The sequence below is a fragment of the Sarcophilus harrisii genome, chromosome 1 (genome assembly GCF_902635505.1).
Source record: "Sarcophilus harrisii chromosome 1, mSarHar1.11, whole genome shotgun sequence".
Taxonomy (NCBI): Eukaryota; Metazoa; Chordata; class Mammalia; order Dasyuromorphia; family Dasyuridae; genus Sarcophilus; species Sarcophilus harrisii.
The window spans coordinates 340,267,528-340,294,941 of NC_045426.1; the positions used below are offsets into that span (position 1 = coordinate 340,267,528).

Sequence of the window (27,414 nt, forward strand, 5' to 3'; positions counted from 1 at the left end):
AGTACAGCGAATATTGGGGAAGTAACTTGGGGTATACTGCTAAACATTTAACAACAGATTGAAAATTTTTAATTTGGCCCTTCTGGGCCAAAAGTAAAGCCCAATGCTTATTTTGGTACTGTCTGAGTTAAGAATGGCTTTTACATTTTAAATAAAGTTTTATTGTGTTTAAAAATCTAAAAACCATTCCAAGTTCAAAGGCCATATAAAAACAAGGGGATCATATTTGACAATCAGGTTATAGTCAGTTAATCCCTTGGATAGACAATCAGCAAAACAATAAATCAAGTCCAGATATATAGAGTTTGCTGATTTCTGAGGTATAGATGCTCACTCACACTGATAATTTAATAACTGGTTCTCAGGAGTCCACACATCCCTGGAGAGAGCCTAGAGTGATATGATAACGTTAAAAGCAATATACAGGGAGTTAAGAAACTTATATTCTAGGCTTGGTTACACCACTATGTAACCTTGAATAAGTCATTTAACTAGGATTGTAGGACATTAAGCCTGCAGGGGCCTCACAGGTGACCTAACCTACACTTTCACAGGAATCCTCTATAACATCCTTTGAAGACCTTAAAGTGATGGGAGACTCACTTCTATCTCAAAAAGCCAATTCTATTTTTGAACAGCTAATTTCTAGGGAATTTTCTCTGATAACTGAGCCTCCATAATTTACAACCATTCTGTCTGAGGTCAGATAGAAATATAATCCCTCTTTTACAGGAAAGTCCTTCAAATTTGAAGATAGCTATCACATTGCCCCTACTATCCACAGATCCTCCAACTATCCTCATCTGTGTAGTTTCCATTAGTGCCCCCACCTTAATCACCCTCTTTTGGAAATACTCCAACTGGCCAAAATCCTCCCTCAAAATGAAATACAACATAAATTCTCAGGATGTTGGATCTGGAAGGAACCTTGGACACCATCTAGTCCAGGTGTCTTATTTTATATATGATTCATAATTTATAATTCCTTCCTCATTTCATCCTAACAACCAGGTGGTAGTAGCAGAGACCAAGCTATATGATTAATATACATATATAGTACATATTTATGCATATTATATAGGTTTCACAAAACATTTTACCACAATTTCCCCTTTTGTAAAATGGAAATAATAGCTGCCTTATTACCTCCTTGGAACATTATGAGAAATAAAAAGAGCAACACAGGAGTTGGTAATAGCGGTAATAGTCATTATTAGGCTAAAAAAATTGGAAGAGGAGGACGGGTGGATTGTTCCTTTCTCAGGGGTTGAGTCTTCAACACCAGTTCCATCACATGGTATCAAGATCAAGAAACACTAACACAAGTGTTTTTGCAACTTTTTTTTAATATATATTTTTATAAACAGATCACGTGATAAAATAGCACAAGAAACACTTACCAAATATAAGGTTATATCTTCCGCATATACAGGAGAATGAGGTTGTTATGTACAGTAAGAAAATGGTTTTCAGGGTTGGGTTTTTTTTTTTTTTCCTATCTCCCTTTTATTTTCCTCCTACAGTAGTTGGAAATATCACAGCTTCAGTTACTTTAATACTTTGGACCAATGAACACTTCTCCCATTCCCCTCCCTGACCCCAGGGGGTACAAAACAGAGAAGGGGGGATGAGAAAACTGGCTTAGAACCAAGTCAGCCCGGAGCCCCAGGCCAGATGGTCTGGCTCCCAGGATACAGGAAAAATCTTTGGGCTGTCAAATCATTTCTCTGTTGCACTTCAACAATCTCTCTTTCTCTCTCTCTCTCTCTTTCTCTCTCTCTCTCTCTCTTTCTCTCTCTCTCTCCTCTCTCTCTCTCTCTGTCTATTCTCTCTCTCTCTTTCCCCCCTCTTTCTCTCTCTTTTCCTCTCTGAGTGGGGAGGAAGGGGGGAAGGGGAGAATGTGTGAAGCTTTAGGGTTAGATTTGTCTCTTCGCTTTAGGGTTAGATTTGTCTCTTCCGATCAGAATGATCTCTTCACTCCCAGGATGAGGTGAGGGGAGCCGTGTCTCCTGGGGATCTCCTGTTTGGAATGGGAGGGGAACCAACTTCCCCTCCTCAGCTCTCTTGCTAGGATGGTGCCAACTTTCGATTCCAGAATCCCGGACTTCCAAATGCTTTAGGATCTTATGCGGCCATCATCAGAGACCATCGGAGGTGGGTGGAGTGGGGATGGGGGGAGAAGTTGGATCAGGGTGGCCAATAAAGAAGTCCTCTCCCCCACCATGATGCTGTGGAAGATCAGAGTTGCTGGTTGGAGTTGTCCTTGGGGCATATGGGGTTGGGTCCCAGCCTAGGCAGGACAGGGTATAAATGGTTCCCAAACCCCAAAGCATAAAGACATCGATTGGGTTTCAGTGCTGAAAAAACCCACCGCTGTGCCATTGGCCCTCAGAGCAATGAGGGATTTTGGAAGCTTGTGGACAGAGAGAGCTTATTCCAGCAACCAGAGTGTATTTGGGGAACCCTGGAAGCTTTTTCCTAAAGGAGGGGGAGTAGGTGGAAGGGAGAGGTTTAGCTCTAGGCCCCAGGCCCCAGTCCCATTTCCCTTCTGGGAGATGCAGGGAAGGAGCCATATCAACAATGGAGTGGGTTGAGACCAGGAAGAGAGAGCCCAATCTAGACAGAAATCTGAACCCTGGAAACACTGTACCCAACCCCAGGAATAGGCCCCCTGTTCGGCTCATTCCTTACCTACATCCTGCACTTCCAGGTCTCCTCTAGCAATCCTATTATAGGAGTCTTTCTCCTTCTTCCCTTTCCCCTGGACCCCAACCATAAGGAAGAAGATTCCAATGGCAGAGTATGGTCTTGCAGGCCTGCCTCAGGCCATGGTTCTAAATGCTGTACCCAGGGTGAGGGAGGGAGAATTTGGCCTAAGTCAATAGGAACTCCCTGAAACAAGGAGGATAGGGAATCAGGAGCTGAAGGGGAGACCTTGGACATTTTCCCTACCACATCCTTGACATATCCCAGACCTCACAGTGGTTAGGAAACAGCAGAACCATCTGGAGTGGGAGTAAAAGTGAGACCCTCAGCTTCATTCTGTGCTCACAGGATCATTCAGATTGCCTGCTGGAACTACATACCTCAATTTCCCCATGAGGGGAAACCAACACCTCTCCCCAAACTGAAGATTTGGGGAAGATACTGGAGGGATGGGAACAGAAAAAGGAAATGCTTCTGTTCAAAAGCAAAGCCTAAGAGAGTCCCTCCTCTGCCCCCAGCGATGCATGCTGGACATGGCTAGCCGGTGGCCTTACTTTGGAAAATGGGCCCAATGGGGCACAAGGGAGCTAGAGCAAACAGCTGAATCTGAGAACAAGGAAGAGGAGGGGGACGAAAGGAGGCAGGAAGCTAGAGGGAAAAAGATGGGGAGAAACGAGAGATGTGGGCTTTGCCGTGAACACTCCGGGCCTTAACTCTTGTCCTGGGGAACAGTGACCTAGATTAAAGATTCTCTTCAGTACCTTTTGAAACAAAACTAGCCTTCATTAAGGGTCTATTTCCACTTAACCTCCACCCAGGACTGGGATCCAAAGGGGCCGCTCTGGCCAGAGGTCTTGGGGGAAATGGGATAGAGCTGCCTGAGCTGGGGTGGGTGGGATAGGATTTGTGCATGGGTGAACATGATTGTGGGCAGGCGTGCAGAGCAGGGCACAGAGGGGCATGCACATGTGTACCCATGTATGTGTATGTGCTCATAGTCGAGGAAGGGGAGGGGTTCCTTCTCCCTGAAGGACAGGATGAGCCTACCACTTGGGAAACAGCATTCCAGACCATGAGGACAGAGAAAGTGGGGTCATTTCTCTCACCCCACTTTCCCCAGGGCATTATGCTTCCCTGCTCTTTCAGAGCCTCTGTCTTAATCCATCCCCACTTTCTGCCACTTATCAACCCATGAGAGGTCCTGGGGATAGGCTCTGTCCAGTAGCCCTCCATGACAAATGGTACCATGCCCAGCACCCATTGGTTTAGCTGGAAGGCCTGAGGCTTCAGGGTATATGGTGTCGTGTGTGTGTGTGTGTGTGTGTGTGTGTGTGTGTGTTCTAGGGGAGAATTTAAAGTGGGAGAGCAGTTGAAAGGGGCCCTGGGTATGAGCCTCGAGACTTTTGCCAGAATTTGGTTCTGGATAAGTCTGAGTCGAGATTGTGTGTGTGTGTGTGTGTGTGTGCATCTGTGTGCAAACGTGTGTGTAGGTTCAAAAGCAGGAATCTTCTCCTTCTTGCCCCGAAATGGGGGTCCCAGGATTCTTTGGGACCACCCGGGGTAAATGCTGTCCCACCACCTAAAGCTGCCTCTGTCCTACCCCAGGGAGGGAAGGGCAGAAGTAGTTGAGAGCATTAGGGGCAGGAAGGCAGCAGTAAGGGGATAATCAAGTTGCTCCTGAGCATCTGAGCAGCGGTGTGTGAGTGTGGGAAGCAGGGCCCCAGCGCTGCCCATCCTTCCAAGCCTAGCCGAGAGGAAGAGCCAATCTCCTTAGCTCCCCATCGCTCCCTCCAGCTACTGGCCCAAACAGGGAAGCCAGCTGCCCTCCTCTTTCCCCCCTTAGTTATTCCTGGCTTGAGTTAGTTGGCAAGTTGACGCAGAGGATGGTGAGGGCAGAGCAGTGGTGGAGTGGGGGGAAAGCTAGGCTGGGTTCCTAGGCCTCCTAGGTCCTATGTGGAGTATGACCCAGGTCCCTATGGGAAAATGAAACTGAATGGAGAAGGGAGGAAGCTGAGTGGGGCAAGAAGGGTCAAGTCCCAAGGTGGATGGGGCTGAACCCGACCGGGCCCCTACTCTATGACCAGACATCGGGGGAGGTGCTGGGAGAAATACTTGAAGAGCTCAGGGGTGGCTCCAGGGCAGTTGGTCAGTTCCAGTTCTTCCAGTTCCTGCAACTGCACCAGGCCAGAGAGCCCCGTGGTGGTCAGCAGGGGACAGCCTGGAAGCACGAGGAGGGGCAGATGAGAGGCAGGGGGCAACAAGTACCTTCTTCAGTTCCCCCACCCCAACCCAGAGCCTGGGGAAGTCCGGGGAGACCTCCTGAGTGGGAGGTTTCTAGGTCTGACCCACAGGGCACACATCCCAAGGGCTGATTGGTCCCTTGGGATACCCCAGGTTCTAGAGTAGAGGAAGAGAGAGACCCAGACCCACCTCTGGGGAACTTGGGCAGAGGGGTTTCTCATCCAGGCAGGGGTGGGGGGCATGCCACCTGTTCCCCTTTCCCACTTCTGTAAGGGCTGCAGCTCTGCCCCCCTTCTCTAGAGGAGGCTGCGCACCAGGAAGAGCGGGCAGGGGGCAGAGAAATGGGGTAAAAAGTGGAGGGCAAGGATCTCACCTGCAAGAGAGAGGAGGCGCAAACTCCTCATGGCCAAGAGGTGTTTCAGCCCAAAGTCCTGCACCTGTGGAGCCAATGGGCCTCAGTTAATACTTTCCTTCTCATATCTCCCCTCTCTCCCTGTGTTTAGGAGGGAAGAATCCCTCCCCACCACCTCCTTCTATAAAGTTCTATATTTGGGTTAAAACAAACTGCTTTTCAGTATATTGCTCAGTTTTGTACAATGTCTATCTCTTCTATCTTTTGTTTTTCCTTGTTATAAGGGATGAATCTTTGGGAGGGAGAAATGGAAAAGTATAAGAAAAAATTTGGGTGAAATAAACATAAGAGATCTCAATAAAAATTGATTTTAAAAACAAAAAAAATCATTTATATAAATATTGTGTGGTAGAGGTGAATTTAGATAGTAGTTCATGTCAAAAAGAACTAGGAGACATTTTTAGTGGATTCCAGGTAGTCTTAGTGAGTAAATGGTGAAAGAAGGAAACCAAAAACAAATGAGAACTTAGACTCCATTAGTTTATGTGAAATGTCTGGAGCAATGGTGGTGGTATGCCTTAGTATTCTGCCTGAGTCAGAGTTCATCTGCAGTATTGTGTCCAGTTATGAAGGGTGTTGACCAATGGAAGCCCTTCCAGGAAGGGCCATACCCCAGGAGCATTAGTTGGAGAAAAGGGGCATAATTATCCAAGGGCAGCCTCAGCCAAGACATGCCTGCTGTTTCCAAGTACTTAAAGGCTATTCGTGTCAGAAGTGGGACCAGGCTCGTCCCACCTGCCACCAATTCCTGCCAACTTGCCAAAGGGCAGAGCGAGGAGCAATGGTGGGAGACACTGGGGAGCTGACTTCAATGTGGGATCAGAAATAACCATAGTAGCAATTAGAGTTCTCCACAAGGAGAAAGGGGAATCCTCAAAAGGTAGTGAGCTTTCCATCACTGGAGGTCTTTAGGAAGAGGGTTAGGGGACTGCCTTTTGGGAATGTGGTTGCAAGCATTCCTGCTCAGGTGCAGGTTGGACTCTAACCACTGAGGTCCCTTCCAAATCTGAGATTCTGTGCATCTGGGTGCTCAGAAAGGTTGGGGATAAGCCTTCTAAAGTGGGGGTTCTTAACTAGATCCCCAAAACTAATAAATGCTCCTCAGAATAATGTTCCCAAATGCATAAAAATAAAATAAGGATTACAAAGGAGATCAATTATGTTGAAATGAAGATGTATTTTTTTCTATCCAAGTTCATGAAATCTATCCATGGAGTCCGTGAGTCCTGGGTGAAAAACTTATTTTAGCAGTAACATGGGCTGGGGGGTGGTTAGGGGAAGAGGATGGGGAGGAAAGTCTGGGCAAGATTTGCTCCAAGGGGCCTTCTATGAGACTTGTTTCTTTGGCCCCTGACCCTGGAGTTAGGAAAGGAACCTGAGACGGGCCTCTGGCTGGGGGCCTTTCTGTGAGAAGCTTGGGGGAAGGGGCCCCTACCTGACAGCACCATCGTAGGTAGAGGCTTCGGAGTGAAGACATGGTGGACAGGTAGCTGAGCCCAGTGTCTGTGATTCGGACACACCTGTGGGATCAGACCAGAGGGTATCTGCCTGGGGGCAAGGTGGGCACGCGTGGCTCCTGCCCTTTTCCCAAACTATCTTTCAAAACCCATCTTAAAATAGGGGAGAAGGGGGGGAAGGAGGAGGAAGAGGGCAGGGGAGGGGCGGTCACTGCTTGAAGCACTCATTTTTCATGCGTTTTGGTGAGTGCCGTGGATATATTAACTTTTTCCTTTTTCCTAGGAGGGAACTTGCTGGCAAGGAAGGCTTTGGATGCGACTTCAAAGCCAGTCACTCAACGATGAGGAATCCCGTTCCAGGGGCTTCGGACTAGGTTGGCAAAGGACTCCCGGGGAGGTTTGCTATCATTCCCAATGCCATAGAGGACTCGGGAGCCTCAGTTCCCGTCCCTGTCGGGGCGAGGAGCTGCGTGTTTCTGCATGAATTACTTGCCTCTCAGTTTCTTCATCTATAAAATGGGGATAATGTTTGTACTGCCTAGCTCATAGGGGGTTTTGGTGGAAATTTGTACACTTAAAAAGATATGAACATGTAAATTTAAAGAGAAAGTCTTCCGGCCCCTTTTTACGCCCCCCCCCTCACAGATTCCTGGTCAGCCCCCCTCATCCCCGCCCCCGCGCGCCCGGCCCTCGCGCCCCCCCCCTCCGGCCGGCCCCCCCCCCTTTCGGCCCCCGCGGCCCTACCTGTCGAGCACCAGCTCCTCGAGTTTGTGCAGGTCGCAGGCGATATACTCGAGCGCCATGTCGGTGATGCGCGGGCACCAGGAGAGGTCGAGGCTGCGCAGCTTGCGCAGGTTCTCGGCCACGAGCTCCACGCCATCGTCGGTGACCTTGGAGCAGCCCGAGAGGCTGAGGGCGGTGAGGTTGGGCAGGCTGTGCACCATGTTGACCACGCCGTGGTTGGTGATCTCCCAGCACGAGTGCAGCCGCAGGGTGTGGGTGGTGTAGCCCTGCTTGGCCGTGAAGTAGGCCAGGGCCGTGTCCGTCACGTGGTACGCTTGCAGGCTCAGCTCGGCCAGGTTGGGCAGCAGCTGCGAGATGGCGGCGATGGCGTCGTCGGCCACATTGATGCAGTCGCTGACGCTCAGCGACGTGATGCGGGCGTTGAGGCTGGACCACAGCCCGGCCTCGGTGAAGTCGTTGCAGCCGGACAGCTCCAGGCGAACCACGCCTTGCATCTGCTCCAGCATGACCTGGGAGGGGCGGGCGGGGGCCGCGTGAGGGTCTCGGGCCCCCGGGCCGGACACCGACAAGGCCGCGGCGCCAGCCCTGGGCCCCGCGGCCCGCGGATCAGAGCGCCCCGGGCGGGCCGCGTCCGAGAGCAGGGTGGGCGCCCTCCGCGCTGGCTGGGCTCCTGCCACAGAGGCCGGGGGCTCGCGGCCGGGCCGGCTCCCCGCGGGGAAGGCCCTTCTTCCCTCCCGCTTCCCTTCCCCTTCTGCGGCGTCTGGCTGGCAAAACCCTCCCAGAACGCCTCAGGGGTCTCTCTGAACAGCCCTGGAAGGGCCCCGTGAGACCCTTACCCTGCACGTTAGCCCTGCTGCTGGGCTTCCCCCCCGGGGGCCGGGCCCTGTCTCCCTCCTTTGTGCCAGCTCCCTCGCCTAGCCGTCCCCGCCCCAAGCGCCTACTTAGGTCCTCAGGGAAGGCCGCCGTCGGACGGACTGATGAGCAGCTGAATGCGGGCGATCCGCCCGTGGGGCTGCTCCGCTTCCCTGGTGACGCACCTTTTTCCACTTACTAGTATCAGGATTTTCAAGTAGCAATCTCCTCGTCTTTCTTCTTCTACCCCTACAGCTTCGCTTTTTCCCTCTTTTCTGCTGGCCTTTCCTTCCCTTCTCTCCCTGTCCTTCCCTTTGTTTTCCTTCCCCTTCTCCCTTTCTCTGGCCAATCAGATACGTAGCTGTGAGGTCTCAGAGAAAAGAGTTTTTCTGTTTCATTCCCAACCTCAGTTTTGTCCTCTGTAAAATGCAGCGCGGCGTAATAAACGGGAAACCATCCTCGGTCTCCCCGCTGACACATCCCAGTTATACGATCCTGTCCAAGTCACCTAACTTTTTGATTCCCCAGGTAACTCTCTAAAACGGGAAATTTCGGAACAGTAGCAGAAATTCCCTCACTCGAAGAACCCCGTAGTTAATTCAGAGTCTATACCAATGAAATCATAGATGTCGTTTTAGAAAAACCCAGGATTCGGATCAGATAATCCCTACGGTCCCAGAGCCTAGCATCTCCCATCAGACTCTTCTATGTCCTACCGGCTCCCTTTCCACAGCTGCTTCCTCCCTGAGTTCCCCCATGTGCACCGAGTCCCCGTATCCAGAATCCCCCAGCTCCGCCCCTTCCCAGTCCTGGCCGGGTGGGGACTGCTCTGGTGCAGTTTCTCCGCCCTTCTCCTTGTGACACCAGACTCGGTCCTTCTGACTGTGCTCCCCTCCCCTCTCCCTCTCCTCCTTACCCCGCCAGCCCCTACCTCCAGGCCGGCGTCGGTGATAGTAGACCGCTTGAGGCTCATGGACTTGACACCTTTCTTTGACAGGGAGTAGTTGTCAATGAATTCACAAATGTCCAGGTCCGAGACGCCCACCAGGCAGAAGCCATCAAAGCCCCGCGTGGCGAAGCCCTGCAAGTTCACAAACTCCTTCTCCCCGCCAGGAAGCACGTTGTACAGCTCCTTGGCGTGCAGGACCGGGGTGAGGCCCACCCAGAACTTGGGCTGGTAGAGCACCCTCCGCCAGGCTTTGCACACCTGGGCCAGCACACACTTCTCACAGGCCGAGAAGTAGCAGAAGAGGCCATTGAGGATCTTCTCATCCACCGCCAAGGGCTGCCTCTCTGTGGGGGATGCGGGAGCCTGGCCCGGGTTCTCACCAGAGGACAGTCCAGCTGCAAGGGGCTCGGAGGAGGGGCACGGCCCCCCTGCCAAGGCAGCTAAGGAGAGGGGGGACGCCAGGCTGGGCAGGGGTCGTTCAGGGGGCACTGGGAAGGCCGGGCTGGTGAGGGCAGGCACAGGGGGCAGCTGGCAGAGGCGGTTCTTCACAGCCGGGGTCCCTTTGGTGATGCTGGCAGAGCTGAGGCCGTTGGGCTGGCTGGCGAGCTTTACCAGGCCATTGCGGGGCAAGCATGGGGGCTTGGTGTTGCCGTCGCTCTGGTTCGACATCTTCCACGCTCACTCTGCAAACGGAACAGGAAACAGGGAGAGGCAGGGGGCTGGTGAAGCAGGGGAGGGGGGCCTTGTGCAGGTCAGGCAAAGGTGGGGATGTGCAACATCTGCTGGATCTAAGGGCTCTGAGGTAACCTGGCCTAACACGGAGCATCTTGAATGAGCCATTTGACAGATGGGGAATCCCTCTGTTCTCACCCTATTTGGAAGGAAGACTACAGAGCCTAGAGAAAAGTTGGGTGGTAGTTACCTGGAAAGGACTAAATTAAAATCTTCAAATCTCTGGATTTGACCCAACTAGTGTTAGGCTCTTTCACAAGGAGACAAAGTAGTGGAGGTCCTGTGGCTAAGGGCCTCTGAATGGTGAGACCAGAAACACAGGGAAAAAATCCCCAAACAGTGAACCCTTCCAGAAATGAATAAGAATGATGACTGGAGGAAAAAAGAATACTTAGGGTCAACCACCTGAGGCCCCAGCTAGGACCACTCAGATTAAATTCATGAACTGAAGTGTTACACGTACTTGCTGTAAGGGGAAGAGATTTTGGGGAGGGAGGAAGTCCCTGTATAAAGTGTTCCAAAGAAATCCCTGGACCATTTTGATCCAGATCAATCCTGTACATGCCATGAAGATGACTCAATGGAGATTTCGATTGAGCCACATTTCTCACCCCACCTGAGGTATCCTTGGCATGGAGGAGGTGGGTGGCAGGGGTGAAGCCCAAAAGGAAGGTATATAAGACTTTGGAATATGGGATCCTTGGGAGAAGGCTTCATTTCAAAGTGAGAGAGCCCATCCTGTCAAGAGAGATGATTTATATATGGTATTCCCTTCCCCCCTCCAGGAAGAAACTTGCTTCAGGCCTATGTCTCCTCCTCCCCAAGGTCCACCCCTACCTAGTCCTAGTGACAGGTTGGCTATCCCAAGCCTGGTGTGGTATGGGCAGAGTCCTGATCCCTGGAGATTCTGAAATTGGATACAGGAAAACTGAGAGTTCTTCCCATCTGTCCCTCAGTCTATTCCCTTTCCTGCCTCCCCAACCCCCTCCCCCGCCCCAGCAAGTTTTACCTCTGCCAGAAGTCTCCCTCAGATTCTAAATATGAGCTCAAGATTGAGAGACAGGGATCTTGTGGCCAAGTCCAAGCCCCTGCTCTAAAATTTGATGACTATGAACTGGGTGCCTAGAGCTCCAGATTCCCTTTGTTGATTTATCACGCGGCTCCTTCAGCGGAGCTCTGAGCCAGAGCTGGTTTCCAAGAACCAGAGACTATCCCCCCAAGGATACCGTCTCTACCCAGCCCCAGCCCAGTATCCTCACCTGGGCTGGTAAGGTGAGAATGTCAAGCTCCGGGGCACAGGCATTCTGAATGGCCCCTCTCCTCTTCCCTAAGAAAACCCCAGGGGTAACAATCCACATTGCCCCCAGGCCCTGAGTCAGACTTCAGGAACTACGGTAACTAAACCCCACTCTGAAATGAGGGCCCAAAGGACTTTAGACTAGGCCGGGCCGCCGGCCAGCAAGGAGGGGTTCTTTCCTGCCCCTTTCCAAGCAGAGAAGTGACAGAATCCCGCAGCACCCCAGGCCTCGGAGATCTCTGAGGCTGCCTCAGTCTGACCAAGAAGACAGTGTTCTTGGTGGAAACCTGCCCTCTTGGTTTGGGCCTGCATTCCCTGCCTGGGGGTGGGTGAGATGATGGACGATGAGTCAAGCTGCAGCCAGACTTGGGTATCCACCTCCTCTTTTTGCCATAGCGGATCTCGCCCCCACCCTAAAATTTATCCTCAAATTCTTGGGCTCCAAAGCCAATCCAAGCTAGCTAGCAGGCCCTGGTCTGTGACTCAGGCAGAGATGTGAGACAGCATCTTCTCCGGAGCACATAGACCCGGGTCCTGTTCATCTTCTCCTTGTTTCAGAGAGCATCGCCTTGTCCCCCTTCCTGGACTAGTCAGCATAGAAACCAAGTACGACCAGGGCAGCACCACGATCAAGAGTAATTCTAATCATTCTAAACATAATTTAAAAAGAATAACTCTTACATTTGTCCAGGTTTTGCTCCCAAGTTGCTTTCTGCCTTTACAGGAGGTTCCTCTTTGCCCACAAATGAAAGCCAAAGTCATTCCGCATTCAGTCCTCCACCACCTAGTCCCACCCTACTTTTCTTTACGTTGCTGCTTCCTTACACCAGGCCGAGTCTTAACTAAACCTAGATTCTTCTTTGTCCTCTAAAGACATTCCATACTTTCCTGTCTCTTAAGACTTTGCTTGCACTATCACCTCTACATGGAGTGCCCTAAAGACCGGTCAATCCCTGTCTGCCCCAATTCTACCAATATTTCCAGGCCCAGATCAAACATTTTCTCCTCCTGGAAACCTTTTCTAGTCCCTCCAAGTGAGGGTAATTGCTCTGTTTTCTGAATTTTCACCACATTTTATTGCATCTCTCTTAGGACATGCAATACATTCTACCTATTATAGTTATTTGTATTTTATCCAATTCAATAAACTTTTAATAAAGGCTTACTATACATGTTGTGCTTATCTTTCCAACTAGACTACACACTCCACAAGGATAGAGACTGTCTTTTCCATTCCAGTAGCTTTTCATGGCACTTAGCACTGCACCCTGTACATAAAGGATACACACTAAATATAGACTGATTGAATGAAACACTCTTCAATTTCACAATTTCTTGGAATGGAATGATGCTTATCCTTCTAATTTGGTAGTTAGGTAACCTAAAGCAAAAAAGAAAGTAAAAGGAGTAACCCAGGAGAGGAGCTGAGATAGGAAACAAGTCTTCTCTTTCATACATGGACATTAGCTAAGATGATGGGCAAAGGGTTGGTGGGATTGGGAAGACAGGATTCTGAACCTTCTTTCATTTCTGTTCTTTCCCAAGCCAGGCATGCTAAAGTCCAATTTGTAATTTATTTAGCTCTTCTTTGCTCTTGTTTCTTCCTCCATAAATCCTCCCTGGCTATTGAACTCAGAGGGGGTAGTGGAGATTAGGCACTTGGTGAGCTGAGGATGAAAGGGGCTGGATAATTAGCTGGCATGATTACTGCCATGCCTGCTGTGGTCCCATAGCAAATTCCTCTCTGATTCCTACTCTGCAAAGAAAGGCTCTCCTGGTTCCCAGCTCTCATTCTGGCCTTTGATTCTCTGGCTGGGAAGTATTTGCCTAGGGATGGAAAGCTCTAATCTGCCAGTGACTCACACCTATTGCTTAACCTTGACTAGAAGCCCAATACCCCTTTTGGAACCACATAATCATTTTCCCAGCAACTTCTGGGGCCATCTTTGCAGAATTAGACCTTTCAATGGGAAATAAAGAGCTGGTGATGAGAATGGCCTCAGTAACCAAGATCCTGGTCTCCTGCTGATTTTCTTGAGAATAAGAAATTTTTCCTTGGGCTCCTTAAATAGCTAGTTATATTTACAGTTTGGAATGATTTCGAACTCATCCACAAAGATATAGGCATAGAAACTGTTTGTTCTTGGTTCAGAGACTCTTTCAGGAGCCTGAAAATCCAGCTCAAAGCCCTTCAAGGGATCTTCCCAGCAGTCCACATTAGTCCCTCCCTCCTTTGACCTCAGTCCTTATGACACCTAATTGTAAACTGCTATTATTCTCTAATAGTTTTTTTTTTTTTAATGTGTGGGTGAGGTTAGTTTCCCTAAATAGGTTGTAAGCTCCTAGCTTCTCAGAGAGAAAGGAACTGACATTTTCTAGTTTCCCTTGCCTCCCCCAACAACAAGAAATACTAAGCAGAAGAAATCTGAGAATCTAAAGACCCGGATTCTAGGGGTTTTTTTGCTATTTGGTCCTAACCCAGTCATTTCTTCAGTCTGGGACCCTCTCTCTTCATCTGCAAAATGAGGTATTTGAACTAAATGACTTTTCAGATCCCTTCTTCCTTTGACTTTCTACTAGTTCTTAAGACATAGAACTGATAGAGATGTACAGAATATAGACTTAAAAGAATATCCATATGCTGATTACAATAGCTATTTGCTACATTGTGTCCCTGAGTATCTTTTCTCACACACACTTAGCTGTGGGCATAGTGCCATATTTCTGGCATAGCCCTGTGTTAATAGACAGAAGCTGAGATTTGAGGATCTATAAGCACTTTATAAATCTTTATAAACCATTTGAGAATAAATAGGAGTAGGAATGGAAGACTATAGATAGGAAAGATTCTCATGTTAGAAGGCAAAGAAAATTTATAACTTGAAGTTTGGACTTTCTCTTCCTCTTTGGCCACCTACCACCTGCCATCCCAATTCTTCTTTTTTAATAACTTGGAGGTAACTAGAAGTCTTGCCAAGTCTAGAAATGTGAGACACTTGCCTGCTTTACCCTCCAGTAAAGAAGACTCTTTACTGGAATTCCATCATCACTGTCTCTCTCCTGCTCCCCTCTTTCTTTATACTCGAAGAGGCTAAACATAGTCTAGGACTAGAAGCATATGTGCAGGATGATGAGATCTTTGCCCTTTTCTCAAATGACTACCTCCTGGATTCTTTGTGACCAGATTCACTGATCACCACTGCAATTGGTTATGTAAAAAAAAAAAAAAAAAGTATGTACTACCACACTTTTGGCATCTTTGAATGCTCCCTTCTTATTTATGTGAGGTCCATTAAAAGAGGTGGTTTTATATAGGGAAAAGAATTTAGGACTAAGAGTTAGAATTGGATTCCATCTTGACTCTGATATTCATAAAGCTTGCAACTTAGGATAAACTACTTCTCCTTTCTGGGCTTTAATTTTCTCATCTGTAAAACTGTAGGCAAATGATACTTGCCAGACTTCTCCAGAATTTAACACTTTTGACCATACTCTTCATCTTTCAAGTCTTGTTTTAATTTCCAATCCATCCTCCATTTAGCTAACACAGTGATTTTCCTAAGATTAGGCTCCATATCTCTATAATCAAACATAAACTACTCTTTTGTCCTTTAAAATCCTTCACAAACAAAATTCTGTTTTCACATCTTATTAGACATAAACTCCATTCATGTACTCTATGGTCTCAGAAGGTCAGACTAACTTTTTTATTCTTCTTCACATAACACTCTATCTCCCATCTCCATGCCTTTGCAGTAGAACATGGGCATGTCTATGCTTGGAACATTCTCTTCTGCTTCGTTGAATCTCTAGCATCCTTTAATATTCAGTTTAACTTCTACCTTCCACAGGATATATTTCCTGATCAACCCTGCTGCCTTCAATAAATTATAATCTATCTTGCTTGTATTCATACAGATATATATTACATGCCATATTGGTATATGTATGTGGTATTAATCATGTATATGTGTGTATCATACACACAATCATATATGAATATACATGTGTGCCTACACACATATGCATGCATACACATACACAATACACATATATCATATATATATGGACAGGGAGTCAGTCACTTTTGTCTTTGTATCCCAGCATGAAGTACTTTGCCTGGCATATAATGGACACTTAATAAATGCTTGATGATTGATATGGACAACATAGGATTGTTTTGAAGAAAACATTTAGTAAAACATAAAGTGATATAGATAAGTGAGTTATTAACATCATTATTACTTGAGATAGGCATAATGGCATGGCAGAGGGAGAGCTGAAATTAAAATGGGCAAAATCTGGGTCCACTCAGGAGACTAAGTCTATACATTGCAATTGGATTTTCATTTGAACCTGTGGAGGCACAAAATATTTAGTTTTGACAAGTTGACATCATTTAATGATCCCTAATAATAGCAGTAAACTGAAGACTTGGGTTCAAATCAGGCTTTGCCTCTTGCTAGCTAGATGAACTCAGTTCTTTCATCTATAAAATAGAGTAAATTAAATTACCTCTATATTCCCTTCCAAATCCAATATTCCATGATTCTAAGAATTACTTTTTAATATCTTTATATGTTAATTTAACAGTTTCCACTAATGTCTGATTAGATAAAGATAGTAGTAAACATGCAGTCAGTAAACAGCACACTGTAGTCAGAATTTCAGTTCTCAGAAGTATGGCACAATAAGAAAAAAGTGCTCTGTATTTAGAGTCAGGATTTAAATCCTGGCCCTAATGCTTACTAGCTGTATGGTCATGAGAAAGTTACTTAACTTCTCTGAATCTCATTATCCTGAATTGTAAAATGGGGATAATAACATGTACAAATATTATTAGGATTATTTGCAAAGTATTATTAGGGAAAGAATAGAAATGATGCCCCACAGCTATCTCTCCAGAGGCCAAAGTGTAATCTTTTTGCAATGTCTACAGAGTCACAGATTCAGAATTTTTTTCCTTGGAATATTCATGTATTGCTTTATCTTTTTCAAAATGACCATTCTTTATCATGAAGAAAGTGAAGGTAGACAATATGGTAAAGAAGAAACAAGGCTGAAATTGGAGACAACAGGTCCCAAGTTCAAATACTAGTTCTGCCACTTATTATCTATGTGATTTTGAGCAAATGACTTACCCTCTTTGGATCTTTGTTTCCTCATCTTTGAAGGGAGGGATTTAGACTAGATACTTCTTAAGGACTTCATAGTAGTAACTTTATGATCCTCTGACTTGGCATTAGTCAAATATATTACCATCTTAAAATAACAATCTTACAAAAAGGTTTCCTAAATATTGAAAGGGTTTGTGTGTTGGTGAGCATGTAGATTTACAAGAATCTCTGACTCTTCTTTCCTCCAACTATGTGTTATATTAACTTTCGTCACCCTTCTCAAATCCCCATATCCCCTTTCTGAAAATACTGTCCCTAGTCTTTCATCTTCACAAATCTTGCTATTACTTTCCTCTACTCTTGTTGGACTTCTCTGGGTTCCCAAATGTCCACTGCCAAGCCTATTCACCATGGCTGAGAGAGAACCACATAAAGAGAGCCTCACTGCTTATAGCACCATGGACAGCAACACAGGGACAGTGGCGCATGAAGGCCGCAGGGCCTGGGGCCAGCACCTTGGAGAGCATCCCAGAGAGGGGCGGCGGGAGCCGCAGGACCAAAACTATTTGAAATTCAATCTCAGCAGGAAAGAGACTCTAGGAGTAGAAGTAAAGCAGCTCGGGAAGAACTTGGGAAAGGAAATAATTCTGGAGGCCTGAAGATTTTGAAGATTTTAAATACTCTGAACAATGTGGATAGAGTGATTTTTACACATACACACAGTCTCATAAACAATGTAGTGGGGTGGCAGGAGCACTGAATTTGGGATCAGAGATGACTTGGTTCAGATCTGGCTTTTCCACTTATTAACTGAGTGACCATGGGCAAATCACTTCATTCCTCTGTTCCTGTTTCCTTATCTTCAAAGTGGGGATAATGATACTAACACGGGTTGCTGTGGAGAATTTGCTAGATAAATGAAAGTTTGTTGTGTTTTTTAAGAGCTAGAGGAGACCCTAGAGATTGTCTAATCCCTCTGATTTACATATGAGAAAATTCAGTCTCAGAGAACTGAAATCACTTGCCCTAAGGCCACAGAGCTTTTTTTTTTTTTTTTTTTTTTTTGCTTCATTATATATGTAGTTCCACATATGTATTAGAGTGCATATCTCTAACTACAACAAATCACAAAATGTCATATGAACATACATTTGTACATATACACACTTTATTGAACTAGCTAGACAAAGGGTTTCATCCTGTGGAAAAACAATGACAACAACATTCCAAAATCAGGAGAAGGACATTGGCTAAGGCTGACTGTGGAAGAATACAGAGCAATCTCTTGCCAGAGTCCTGGGGTTCAAGCTGCCCCCACATTTGCTGCCTCTTCCAGGAGACATTCTAACCCCCTGCTCTGGGTGTCAAACCTCCTTCCCAATCCATGATAATGGAGAGCCCTCCTGTCCTCAGCATCAAGTTGCCCCGTGCTGTTTTCCCATCTTGATTTCATTCTGCCAGCCTCGGTCTGGCCCCTCCACAGGCTACCAGCTCTTTAAATGGCATGGACCCATGGATTCTCACAAACTGCATCAGACAATGGGAAACAGAAAGGGGCAGTTTCTGAGGCTGCAGAGCAACTCTGACGTGTAGGACAATGAGGAAGACAGTTTGGTTTGTGTTTGTACCTGTGTATCTATATGTAAAGGGGTATAAGTATTTGATATTTCCCAGTTATACAATTGCTCTACTGTCACATTCTAGACAAGTGACTATTCCTTCTGTTTCTAATTTGGACTATTTCCTATCTTTTGATTCCTTCTCCTTTCTCACTTACTAGAATGAAATGAACTTTTAGGAAGAAGAGTGTTGAAATAAATGTTTAGGGGTATAGGGAAGATGTCCCTACTTTGCTACTTGAGAACTTAGAATAGAGCCACTGTAGAATGACAGAGGTGAACTATGGAGCTCAACTCCCTTACTATGTAGAGCTCTGGAAGAGGGAAAGAAGCTTGCCCAAGGTCACATAGTGAGTCAGCATCTTAATAAGAACGTTGACCCTAAGAAGACACAGCTGGCTGGTACAGTGGGTCATCATCAAGCATTATGATCATCATAGTCATGAATCAATGATTAAGCTTTTAACTATTCTTGGCACTAAATTAGGTACTACCATAAAAGTCCAACTAGATCTGGTAAGAAAGATATAGTTAGTTATCTTATTCTAATTTCTTTTTTCCCCTAACTTATTTTCTTAACACCTATAATTGGGGCAGAATAATGATGATAATAACAAAAACAACAACTAGCATTGGTAGAGGCCCTTAAGGTTTGCAAAATCCTTTAAAGTTATTGTTGCATTTGATCCTTACCACACTCTTGTGAAGTAGGTGCTCTTATTATTCCTATTTTACTGATGAAGAAACTGAGCCTAAAAGAGGTTAGTTGATCTGGCCAGGATCACCCAATTAAAAATTATTTGAGGTAAGATTTGAACTTTGGTCTTCCTAACTGCAACTCCAGTTCTCATCCTGCATCACTAGGAAAGATCATAAACTGAGAGAAAACCCAAAGTAACTTCTTCTCAAAAAAAAAAATCCCTCACCCTTTACATTTATGTAATGTTTCAAAGTTTACTAGGCTTTTTCCTTACAAAAAAATCTGAGAGGCAGGTTGTGCAAGATAACTATTGGATAGAGGAAAAAAACAGAAGTTGAAAGAAAAGTGACATTTAAAATCACATAACTAATAAATAGTCTAACTGGGACTCAAACTCAATGTTCAAACAGCATGACCTGAACAGAAGTACTGTCAAACTACCATGGGGAGCAAACCATAGATCTTAGGGTTTTTGTTTTTGTTTTTTTTAATCTGTTCGGCTGAGATCCCATAGCAGGTGTACAGAAAAGTCTGAGTCTTTATTCTGGAACTTATATCAAGGAAGAGACATTTTCAAGACAATTCAGATCTTGGGCAATTTTTGCTTCATTGCTCAATCTGCTGTGCCTTTGTTTCTCAGGTGGTAATGTATAAATTCACTGTACTCTATAGGGAGGAGTCTAAGAGTGGTAAGTTAGATGTGTGAAGACATCCACTTAACTTCCTGCCACTGCTTCTCTCACAAACCATGAGGGTGGGAGTATCTGTAACTTGTGTTCCTCTTCATACCAAGATTGGGCATTGAGGAGGAAGATGTCCAGACCACAATAACCTTCTGCTGTCTATATGAGTGGCTGAAATGAAATAAGGATTGGGTCACCCCGTCTTGTTCTGTGTATGTATGTATGTGTGTATATGTGTGTAATGTGTACTCCTACATGTTATATCTAGAGCTATATATCCCATCTCTCAGTTCAGTCATGGACTCTTTTAAGGAGCTCTCCTCACTTCTATCTTGGCAGAAGTTAATTATTGGTTGCAATTTTCCAAGATCATATTTCCAGGATTGTAGGGTAAAATGTGTTGGGAGAAGAAATTCCTCTTAAGATCCCTCCTAGAGCAAAAATGGATTTGTCTTATCTGGATGCCCAAGAGATACCTTGGTAAGTGACATTTATAATGCTATCTGAAGCTTCTCCCCACCCTTTAACCTCTGAGAATCTCAGAACACTCTATGTATTCCTTTAATTCTCCCCATTGGCAAAGGGAACATTGATGAACTGGGATTTTGTGGACCTATTGGGCTGGATGGAGAGCCTCTAAAGGAAAACTCAGAAACATGGCTAATTCCACAAAAAAGGCCCCATTTGGGGGATCCTTCCCGCTGATAGAATTAATCTGGGGCAGTGGGAGAAGAGTGTGAAAGCTATAGCTACCTGAGTAACAACAAGTTCAGGTGAAGGATGGGGCAGCTGTTAGAGAAATGTTACAAATGTTAATAGGGTGGCACCTGGATGGTGACAACATTGCAGATGTTAGAGGGATGATATACCAATGGAAGGCAAATTATGCTATATATTAAGTGACTACCATATTTATAAAATGAATATTAGAGCTATTAGAGTGATAGTATAATTGTGAGAAATATATTATAGATAATAATAAGAGCTAGCTTTTACATAGTACATTAAAGTGTACAAAGCATTTAAATAAAAAATAACATTGACAGCTAACAATTATATACCATTCACTGTGTGTCAGGTTCTATGATGAGTGCTTTACAATGACTATCTCATTAAATCCTCACAGCAATCCTGAGAGGTAAGTGTGAAACTGAAACAAACAGAGCTGAGTGACTTGCCCAGGATCACACAGCTAGCAAATATCTGAGGTAGGATTTGGATTTGTTTTTCCTGATGTTAGGTCCAGTGCCCTATTCACTTACCCACCTAAAAAGCTACTAAAGGATGCACGATAGGTAAGCCCTATACTATTGGAGCTACTTTAGAGGGATGATTCAGCAGTGAAAAGGATATTATGGAAGTTAGAGGGATAGTACAGTGATCAGAGATTATGAGAGATGATAATGAGATGATGGATGGTACACCAGTATGAAGGTTGGCAAAGTTAACTGGGAGAGGGTACAAGGAACTATTAAAGGGGCAGTATGTTTAGGAGAGAAACTATAGTCATACTTCTAAATTCTACAGCCAGTGGTCCAGGAGTGTCCCTGCTTCTGAGAGTAGGAGGGAGTGGAAATTGCCAGGATGCTCAAGGAATAATGATGCCATTTGCCCTTTTTGTCTGCTAAGAAATTCCCCTGAGAAATGTGGTGTTGACTAACTCCACCATTACCATTTCTCAAGATGGGCCTTGACCACCAACTAGCTACATGCTTGCATTTCTCTAGCTCTTTCCCTCAGGAACCTGAGCCCATCAGGGTTGGCCGGGCAGGTCTTACTAAGAAGTTTTAAACAAAGCCCACAGGTAGAAAAATAAGAATTGGACCATAGCTTATTTTGAAGTCTGCAGGCCCTTCAGAACCCAGACTCTTTTCCTCAGATATTCAATACCCTAAGAGGAAAATGCTAAATTCTGGCCATTATTTTCCTTCTGCATTGACATCATTTGTATATTCTCTGTTGGGACACAGAAGACATTCAGACAGGACATGTATATCTGACTCTTGCCATACTGTCTTGTGCCATTCCTTTCTTACATGAACTCTTTAGACTGCAAATCCAGTCTTGTAAATATACTGGGTTGCTGTTAATGATTTCTGACCCTACTTTTATAACTTCCCCTCTTTGGAATTTCCTTATTTTGTCCTACATATTGAAAGGCTATTGGGCTCTTTCTCCAAATATCTTTGAGTTTTTTCTCTAATTCTCTTCCTCCGTATCTTCCCCAAACCTTCTTACTAATTCTCCTTCCAGTTCTCTTGATCCCTTCCTTTCCTCCTTTCTAACTTTCTCATCCTTTCCCCTGCCTCTCAGGAAGGTTTGCCTGAGTTAGTCCAAGTTTGTAAAGTGCTTTGCACATCTTCAGGTGAGTGTTGATAAAGATGGGACAAATTTCTATCAGTTTCCTCTCTCTTTTCTGACTTCTCTTTCAGCGCACTCTCATTTCCAGCTCTCTCCCAAAGTTTCTTTGATGAGCTTTCTTTCAACAAACCTTTTCTTTCTCTGCAGGTCCCTACTTGGGCAGTACCTTGCTTCATAGGGTAGGGTTGAGAGGGTGTGGGTGACTAGGGAAGCTTGCATCAATCTTCAACTCCCACATGATGGGAATAAGATGGCAGGGGATGAAAAAAAGGGGCACCCAGGATGCTGAGAGAAAAATTGTGGGGGCAACTTCCTCCTCAGCTGAGAAACTTTCACTGACAAAATCCATGACTAAAGCACATTAAAATTCCTTCCATTTTACAGATGTCATAACAGCAGAGTTTTCTTCCCACCCCCAGCTCAGAAATGTTCTCAGGGGGCTATAGTCTCCCTACCTGCATGCCAGGGACTCTTGGGAAAGAATAAGCTCCACCACAATGTTTTGATGCCTTTTGCCCTTTTTGTCCGCTAAGAAATTATTTTACATTATTGTTCCTTACATTAATGTTCCAGACCAAAGAATAAATCATACATGCCAACAAGGAGAAAGAGTTACTACCATGTACCTATTTAGAAAGTGGAAAGAAAAAAACTAAAGTCAGGCTCTGGGCCCAAGGTTGTGGTGAGGGTGGAAGGGGGGACTGGCTTCTCTGGTATCCCATCAAGCTACTCCAGCCCAAAATAGTTCCTAGGGTTGCCATATATATACCAATGGGGAATCTATCTGAATATCTAGGTTTCTTTGATAGCTTCTAATACAACAGCATGGGAAAAAGATAGAAGAGAGGGATCTTGGCCCCTGCCACATACAATAGAACAGCAATGAAGGCCACTGGATCATGACTGAAATAAAGATCCCTGACACAAGAATCCCTAGGGGAGAGTAAGAAAAGGAGAACAGAGTTCATTAGCTGTCTCACAAAGCCATCTTCCAATTGCCTTCTACTCTGAAACCTCTCTTTAAAGTTGATTTTTTAAGGTTCCTTTACAGCTTAATTCTCATCCAAGACTCCCTTTGCTCCTCGTCACCAAAGAATATACCCAACACTAACACAGAAAATAATTTTTGCAATTTTTCCTTTCTCTGGATTTAGGATAGGTTAGGAATGGACTGAGCAATTAGTGGCTAATGATTAATTTCCCCCACTCTCTTCCCTCCCTTTTCTGGGAGTATTGAACCCATGAATCCTAATGAATCAAAGTTTCCAAAGCCCTAGACTAGTGATCTCCTCAAATCTGTTCATAATTCTTATAAAATATTTCTTTTCTGATATTGTAATTACCAAGCAGGCTGCAAGCTTGTGGAGGGCAGGGACTGTCTGATTTTTGCATTTTCATCCTCAGCACTTAACACAGTGCCTTGCACATAGCAATCATCCAATAAATGTTTGTTGATGGAATGGTCAGTAGGTTCTGGGGTTAGTAGTTAGGTGTCTTCCACAACCTTTATGTATCACTATGAGGAAGCAGGAATGGAATGAATGTTTTGAGAAGGGAGAGATCTGGGCAGAGATCACATTAACTACGGTATTTTGACATGTGAATCTTGGCTTGAAAATTCCCTTTCTTAAGCCAAGGGCAGTGGGCACCTGCTGAAGTAGGTGAATGGGTTCCAATGCTTATTAAAACTAAGTCTATAATGAGATCTGCTTCGATTCAATTCAACTAAAAAATATTCATTACCTGCTCTGTGCATAGTGCTGTTCTAGGTTTATGGTAGTTACATTGTTTATATTGATATGATCCCAATCCTCATGGAGCTTCCAAGGGAATTTGTTATGTGCCCAGTTAGCTACAATAAATCAGGGGTCCTCAGACTTTTTAAATAGGGGGCCAGTTTACTGTCCCTCAGACTGTTGGAGAGCCGGATTATAATAAAAACAAAAACTTTGTTTTGTGGGCCTTTAAATAAAGAAGCTTCATAGCCCTGGGTGAGGGGGATAATCGTCCTCAGCTGCTGCATCTGGCCCTTGAGCCATAGTTTGAGGACCCCTGCAATAAATAATACTACATCACAAGTGCCTGAGAGAGGTACAAAAGAAATAAGAAGAAAGAATGTATTGTTATTGATGGGTCACAGAAAAAGGAACTGAAGCAGAGTATCATAGATTTGGTATTGGAGGGGACCTAGAAGCTATCTATCCAAGCCCATCATTTTACAGATAAGAAAACTGAGAGTCAGAGAGGTATGATAATTTGTTCATAGTCATACAGTTCATAAATGTCAAAGGTGTATTTGAATCCAGGTCTTCCCGACTCCAAATCTAGCACTTCATCCACTACATCATGCTAAGACTTCCTGCAGAAGAAAGGTGGCTCAGTGAGCAGAGTTATCTAAATGGATCAGTAGGTAGAGAGTGCTGGGCCTACAGGGAGTCAGTAAAACCTGAGTTAACATTCAGCTTCAGATTTTCACCAGCTGCACCAATCATTTAATCTGCCTCAGTTTCCTCAACTGTGTAATGGAGAGAATAATAGCATCTACCTCCAAGGATTGTTGTGCGGATCAAATGTGTTTAGCACAGTGCCTGACACAAAGTTAGGTGCTTAATAAAATGCTTGTTTCCTTTCTTCCTAAGTTCCTAAGCTTTAAAATATGGGAAGAAATTCAACAGGGGTATAATGCCTAGGGAGGGCCAGAGAGCTGTTAAGGAAACACATGTTTTCTTTAAAGCTACAGCTATCCTAGGAGCCTAAGACAACAAAAATAGCATGGAGAAGGTCCAGTGTGAGTTTGTGATCAACCTGCTCTTGGAACCAAAGGTCAAAATTCTGCAAAAATTGAAGAATTGATTCCTGTTTCTTCTAATCCTTCCTTTCTTCCTCTGCACACTAGGCTGGCATTGCCTGGGCAACCATTTACTCCAGGAAAGTACTAACACCCAGTCTTTAGGAAGGCAGTATCCATTTTCCTTGTCCCTTTTCAACTCTTATCTGTTTTGTTTTGGTTTTTTTCTCCTTCCTATTTGCCCCAGAACTCTGGTCTCCCTTCCAGAACTTTTGTCTCTTTGAAGCTGTGTGGTTCTGACCTTTCCCCTGGTCCTAGATGTATATCACATACCCCCCTTTCACTGTCCTGGTGACCTTCTCTTCCTGAACCAATCTATGGCTGGAGTTGTATGTACTCTCAGAAAGCACCTATGGCAACCTCACGTCATCAAGCAGGTTATGGGAAAGAGCAAGACCAGATGACAGAGCAGTATAATCAGGAAACTTGGGATGATTTGTACTTAGGGTAGAAGAAATTGAATGGCCTCAGCTGACCCCGTTCATTTATGTGGGGCAGTAGGAGTTTGGAGGGCAAGCATTCTATAGAAGGGCCCAGGGAAAATAGGAAAGAGAAAAGCAAAAAAGAGGCTAGTGAAGGAACAAGCTCTCTCTTTTTCCCTGCTGGAGTTGTTTGTGATGAGAGTTATAGGCTGTCTTTGCACAAGCAAGCCTCCATCTTCCCTGGCTAACTAGGAAAAAAATTGGCAAAGGGGCATGCAAGGAACAGGGTTGGGGAAGATAAGGAGAAGATAGCGATGGGGACAAGGAGTGGGAGCTGTAGGTGGTGGATTGAGGGTTGTCTTGTCCGTCAGTCCTCAAACCTGAAGAGTACATAGCACAGCTTTCTCAGAGCAAGAAAGCTCTATCGGGTTCTCTGGTCTGTCCTCCAGTTAAGCACACAGACCAGGCCTCAGGCCCCTCTAAGCAGGCCTCAGGGATGTCAAACTCAGTTCTCCCTAAACCTCTCACCCTCTCATCATTTTCCAGTACAACCCCCATCCCCTGTCACCTAAACTGATCTTCCCTTTCAAACTCTGCACTCTTGTTTTTTATGCATTAGAGAACTGTTCCCCACCCATACCCTAAACCAGCTCTGTCCAGTTTTCTGAGGAAACAGAACTAATCCATCGCCCTAAAACATGAAATCTACTTTTCACCATCTCCGAGTTTGATTGTATCTACCAACTATCACATTAGTACACTCCAGAAGACAGACGGACAGCTCGTTCTGCCATGAGGGGGAGGGGAGGAAGGGGGTAGGGAAATGCAGCCAGGAGTGCCTTCACCCTCTGTAAGGTGGTAGGAGGGGGAAGAGAGCTGGGCATTTGCTATTCTGCACCTCCATTCTGGCCCCCTACGTTTCCCATCAGTTGGCTGTAGTGGGTTTGGCTGGCAATTACCTTTCCTGGGCTAGTAGCCCCCACAATGCTTCTGGAAGTGAGTCCCCAGAGATGGGAGAAGAGAAGGATCTAAATCAAGATTCGAGATGGCTAGGGGGTGGGGTGGGCAGGGAGGAGTGAGACGTCAAGAAATAAACAAGCCTTAACTAGGTTGATGGTTTCCCCCTTTAAGCGGAACGAGGGGCCAAAGAGCACCAACTCCTTAAAGCAGGGCCGAAGAGGAGAGGGGTACCTGTCTGGTAGCATCCGGTTGTCTCTGGTCTCATCGCCAGAGCCCGTCTGCATGGGCAGACTGGAAATGAGTGGGGTAAGGAAGGAGTGTTTGCCATTACATAAGCCCATCTCGCCGCCGCTGCCCCGGTACTCCGAGAGGGCTGTAATTAAGCACCGTGCCTCCTCCCTCCTCCTCATTGTAACCGCACACAGCCCCTCCGGGTGGGATGTCTCCTCCAGACATCAATGCAACCTGGCACCGGGGGCTTTGTGCCGCCAAGGATCTGGCGAGTAGCAGTCCTTACCTCACGCGCCGGCTCCGGGCTCATGCCATGCTGTCCGCAGGGAGTCTTCCCTTCATGTGGAGATGAGCATGAAAGCGAGAAGGAGAAAAATACCGTGGGGGGTGAGGGGTGGGGAGGCGGGAGGAGGAGGAGGAGAAGGACACGGGCAGACGAACCCCCTCGTCTCTGGCAGTCCTGGGGTCAGTCTCTGCCCGAAGAAGGCCGATTTTCCCTCCTCTCTTGCTTCTGAGGCAGCAGCTGAGCTCCCGGGTTCGGATCAGAATTTGCTGTTTTGAGCTCTCCCCACCCTGGGGGAAAGGCTGGAGGTTCGTCCCAAAAATAAATAAAGCCGTTTTGCAGGGAGCAAAATGTGTTTCCTCCCTCTCCTCCCCAGCAAACAGCAAGCTGGGATCCAGAGAGCACAGGATGAGAGATGCAAGCTGTCTCTATTCCCCCCAACCACACACACACTCACACACACACACTCACACACACACACATACACACACACACACTCACACACACACTCACTCCCTCGCTCCCTCGCACGCACACACACTCACACACGCACACATGGTGTCGTAAACCAATCCCAGTTAAAGAGACACAGCCATTATTATCAATAATGCATGAGGCCACGAGAGCTGGCTCGGGTCCCCCAGCCGGGAGTCTCCGCAGGAGTGGCCTCTCCCTGGGACAGACAATAGGGGGGACTGAAACTTCTCCGCTTTCCGGAGCCCCAAGTCAGGGACCGGCTGTCCTCGCGCATACATAGCACACACATGTGTCTACAGGCATGTGCAGGGCTCACGCGTGCA

At 45.9% G+C, this 27,414-nt stretch overlaps 1 protein-coding gene across 1 annotated transcript; it reads right to left on the reverse strand.

The window, feature by feature from the left end:
• Positions 1 to 1,328: 1,328 nt before the first annotated feature.
• FBXL16 (F-box and leucine rich repeat protein 16) lies at positions 1,329 to 27,414 on the reverse strand. The gene is made up of 6 exons (XM_031945724.1): positions 26,618 to 27,414; positions 9,344 to 10,044; positions 7,561 to 8,069; positions 6,795 to 6,879; positions 5,321 to 5,384; positions 1,329 to 4,924 (listed from the first exon to the last, which is right to left on the reverse strand). The coding sequence occupies exons 2-6, from the start codon at positions 10,028 to 10,030 to the stop codon at positions 4,776 to 4,778; spliced, it is 1,494 nt and encodes a 497-aa protein (XP_031801584.1). The 5' UTR covers positions 10,031 to 10,044; positions 26,618 to 27,414; the 3' UTR covers positions 1,329 to 4,775.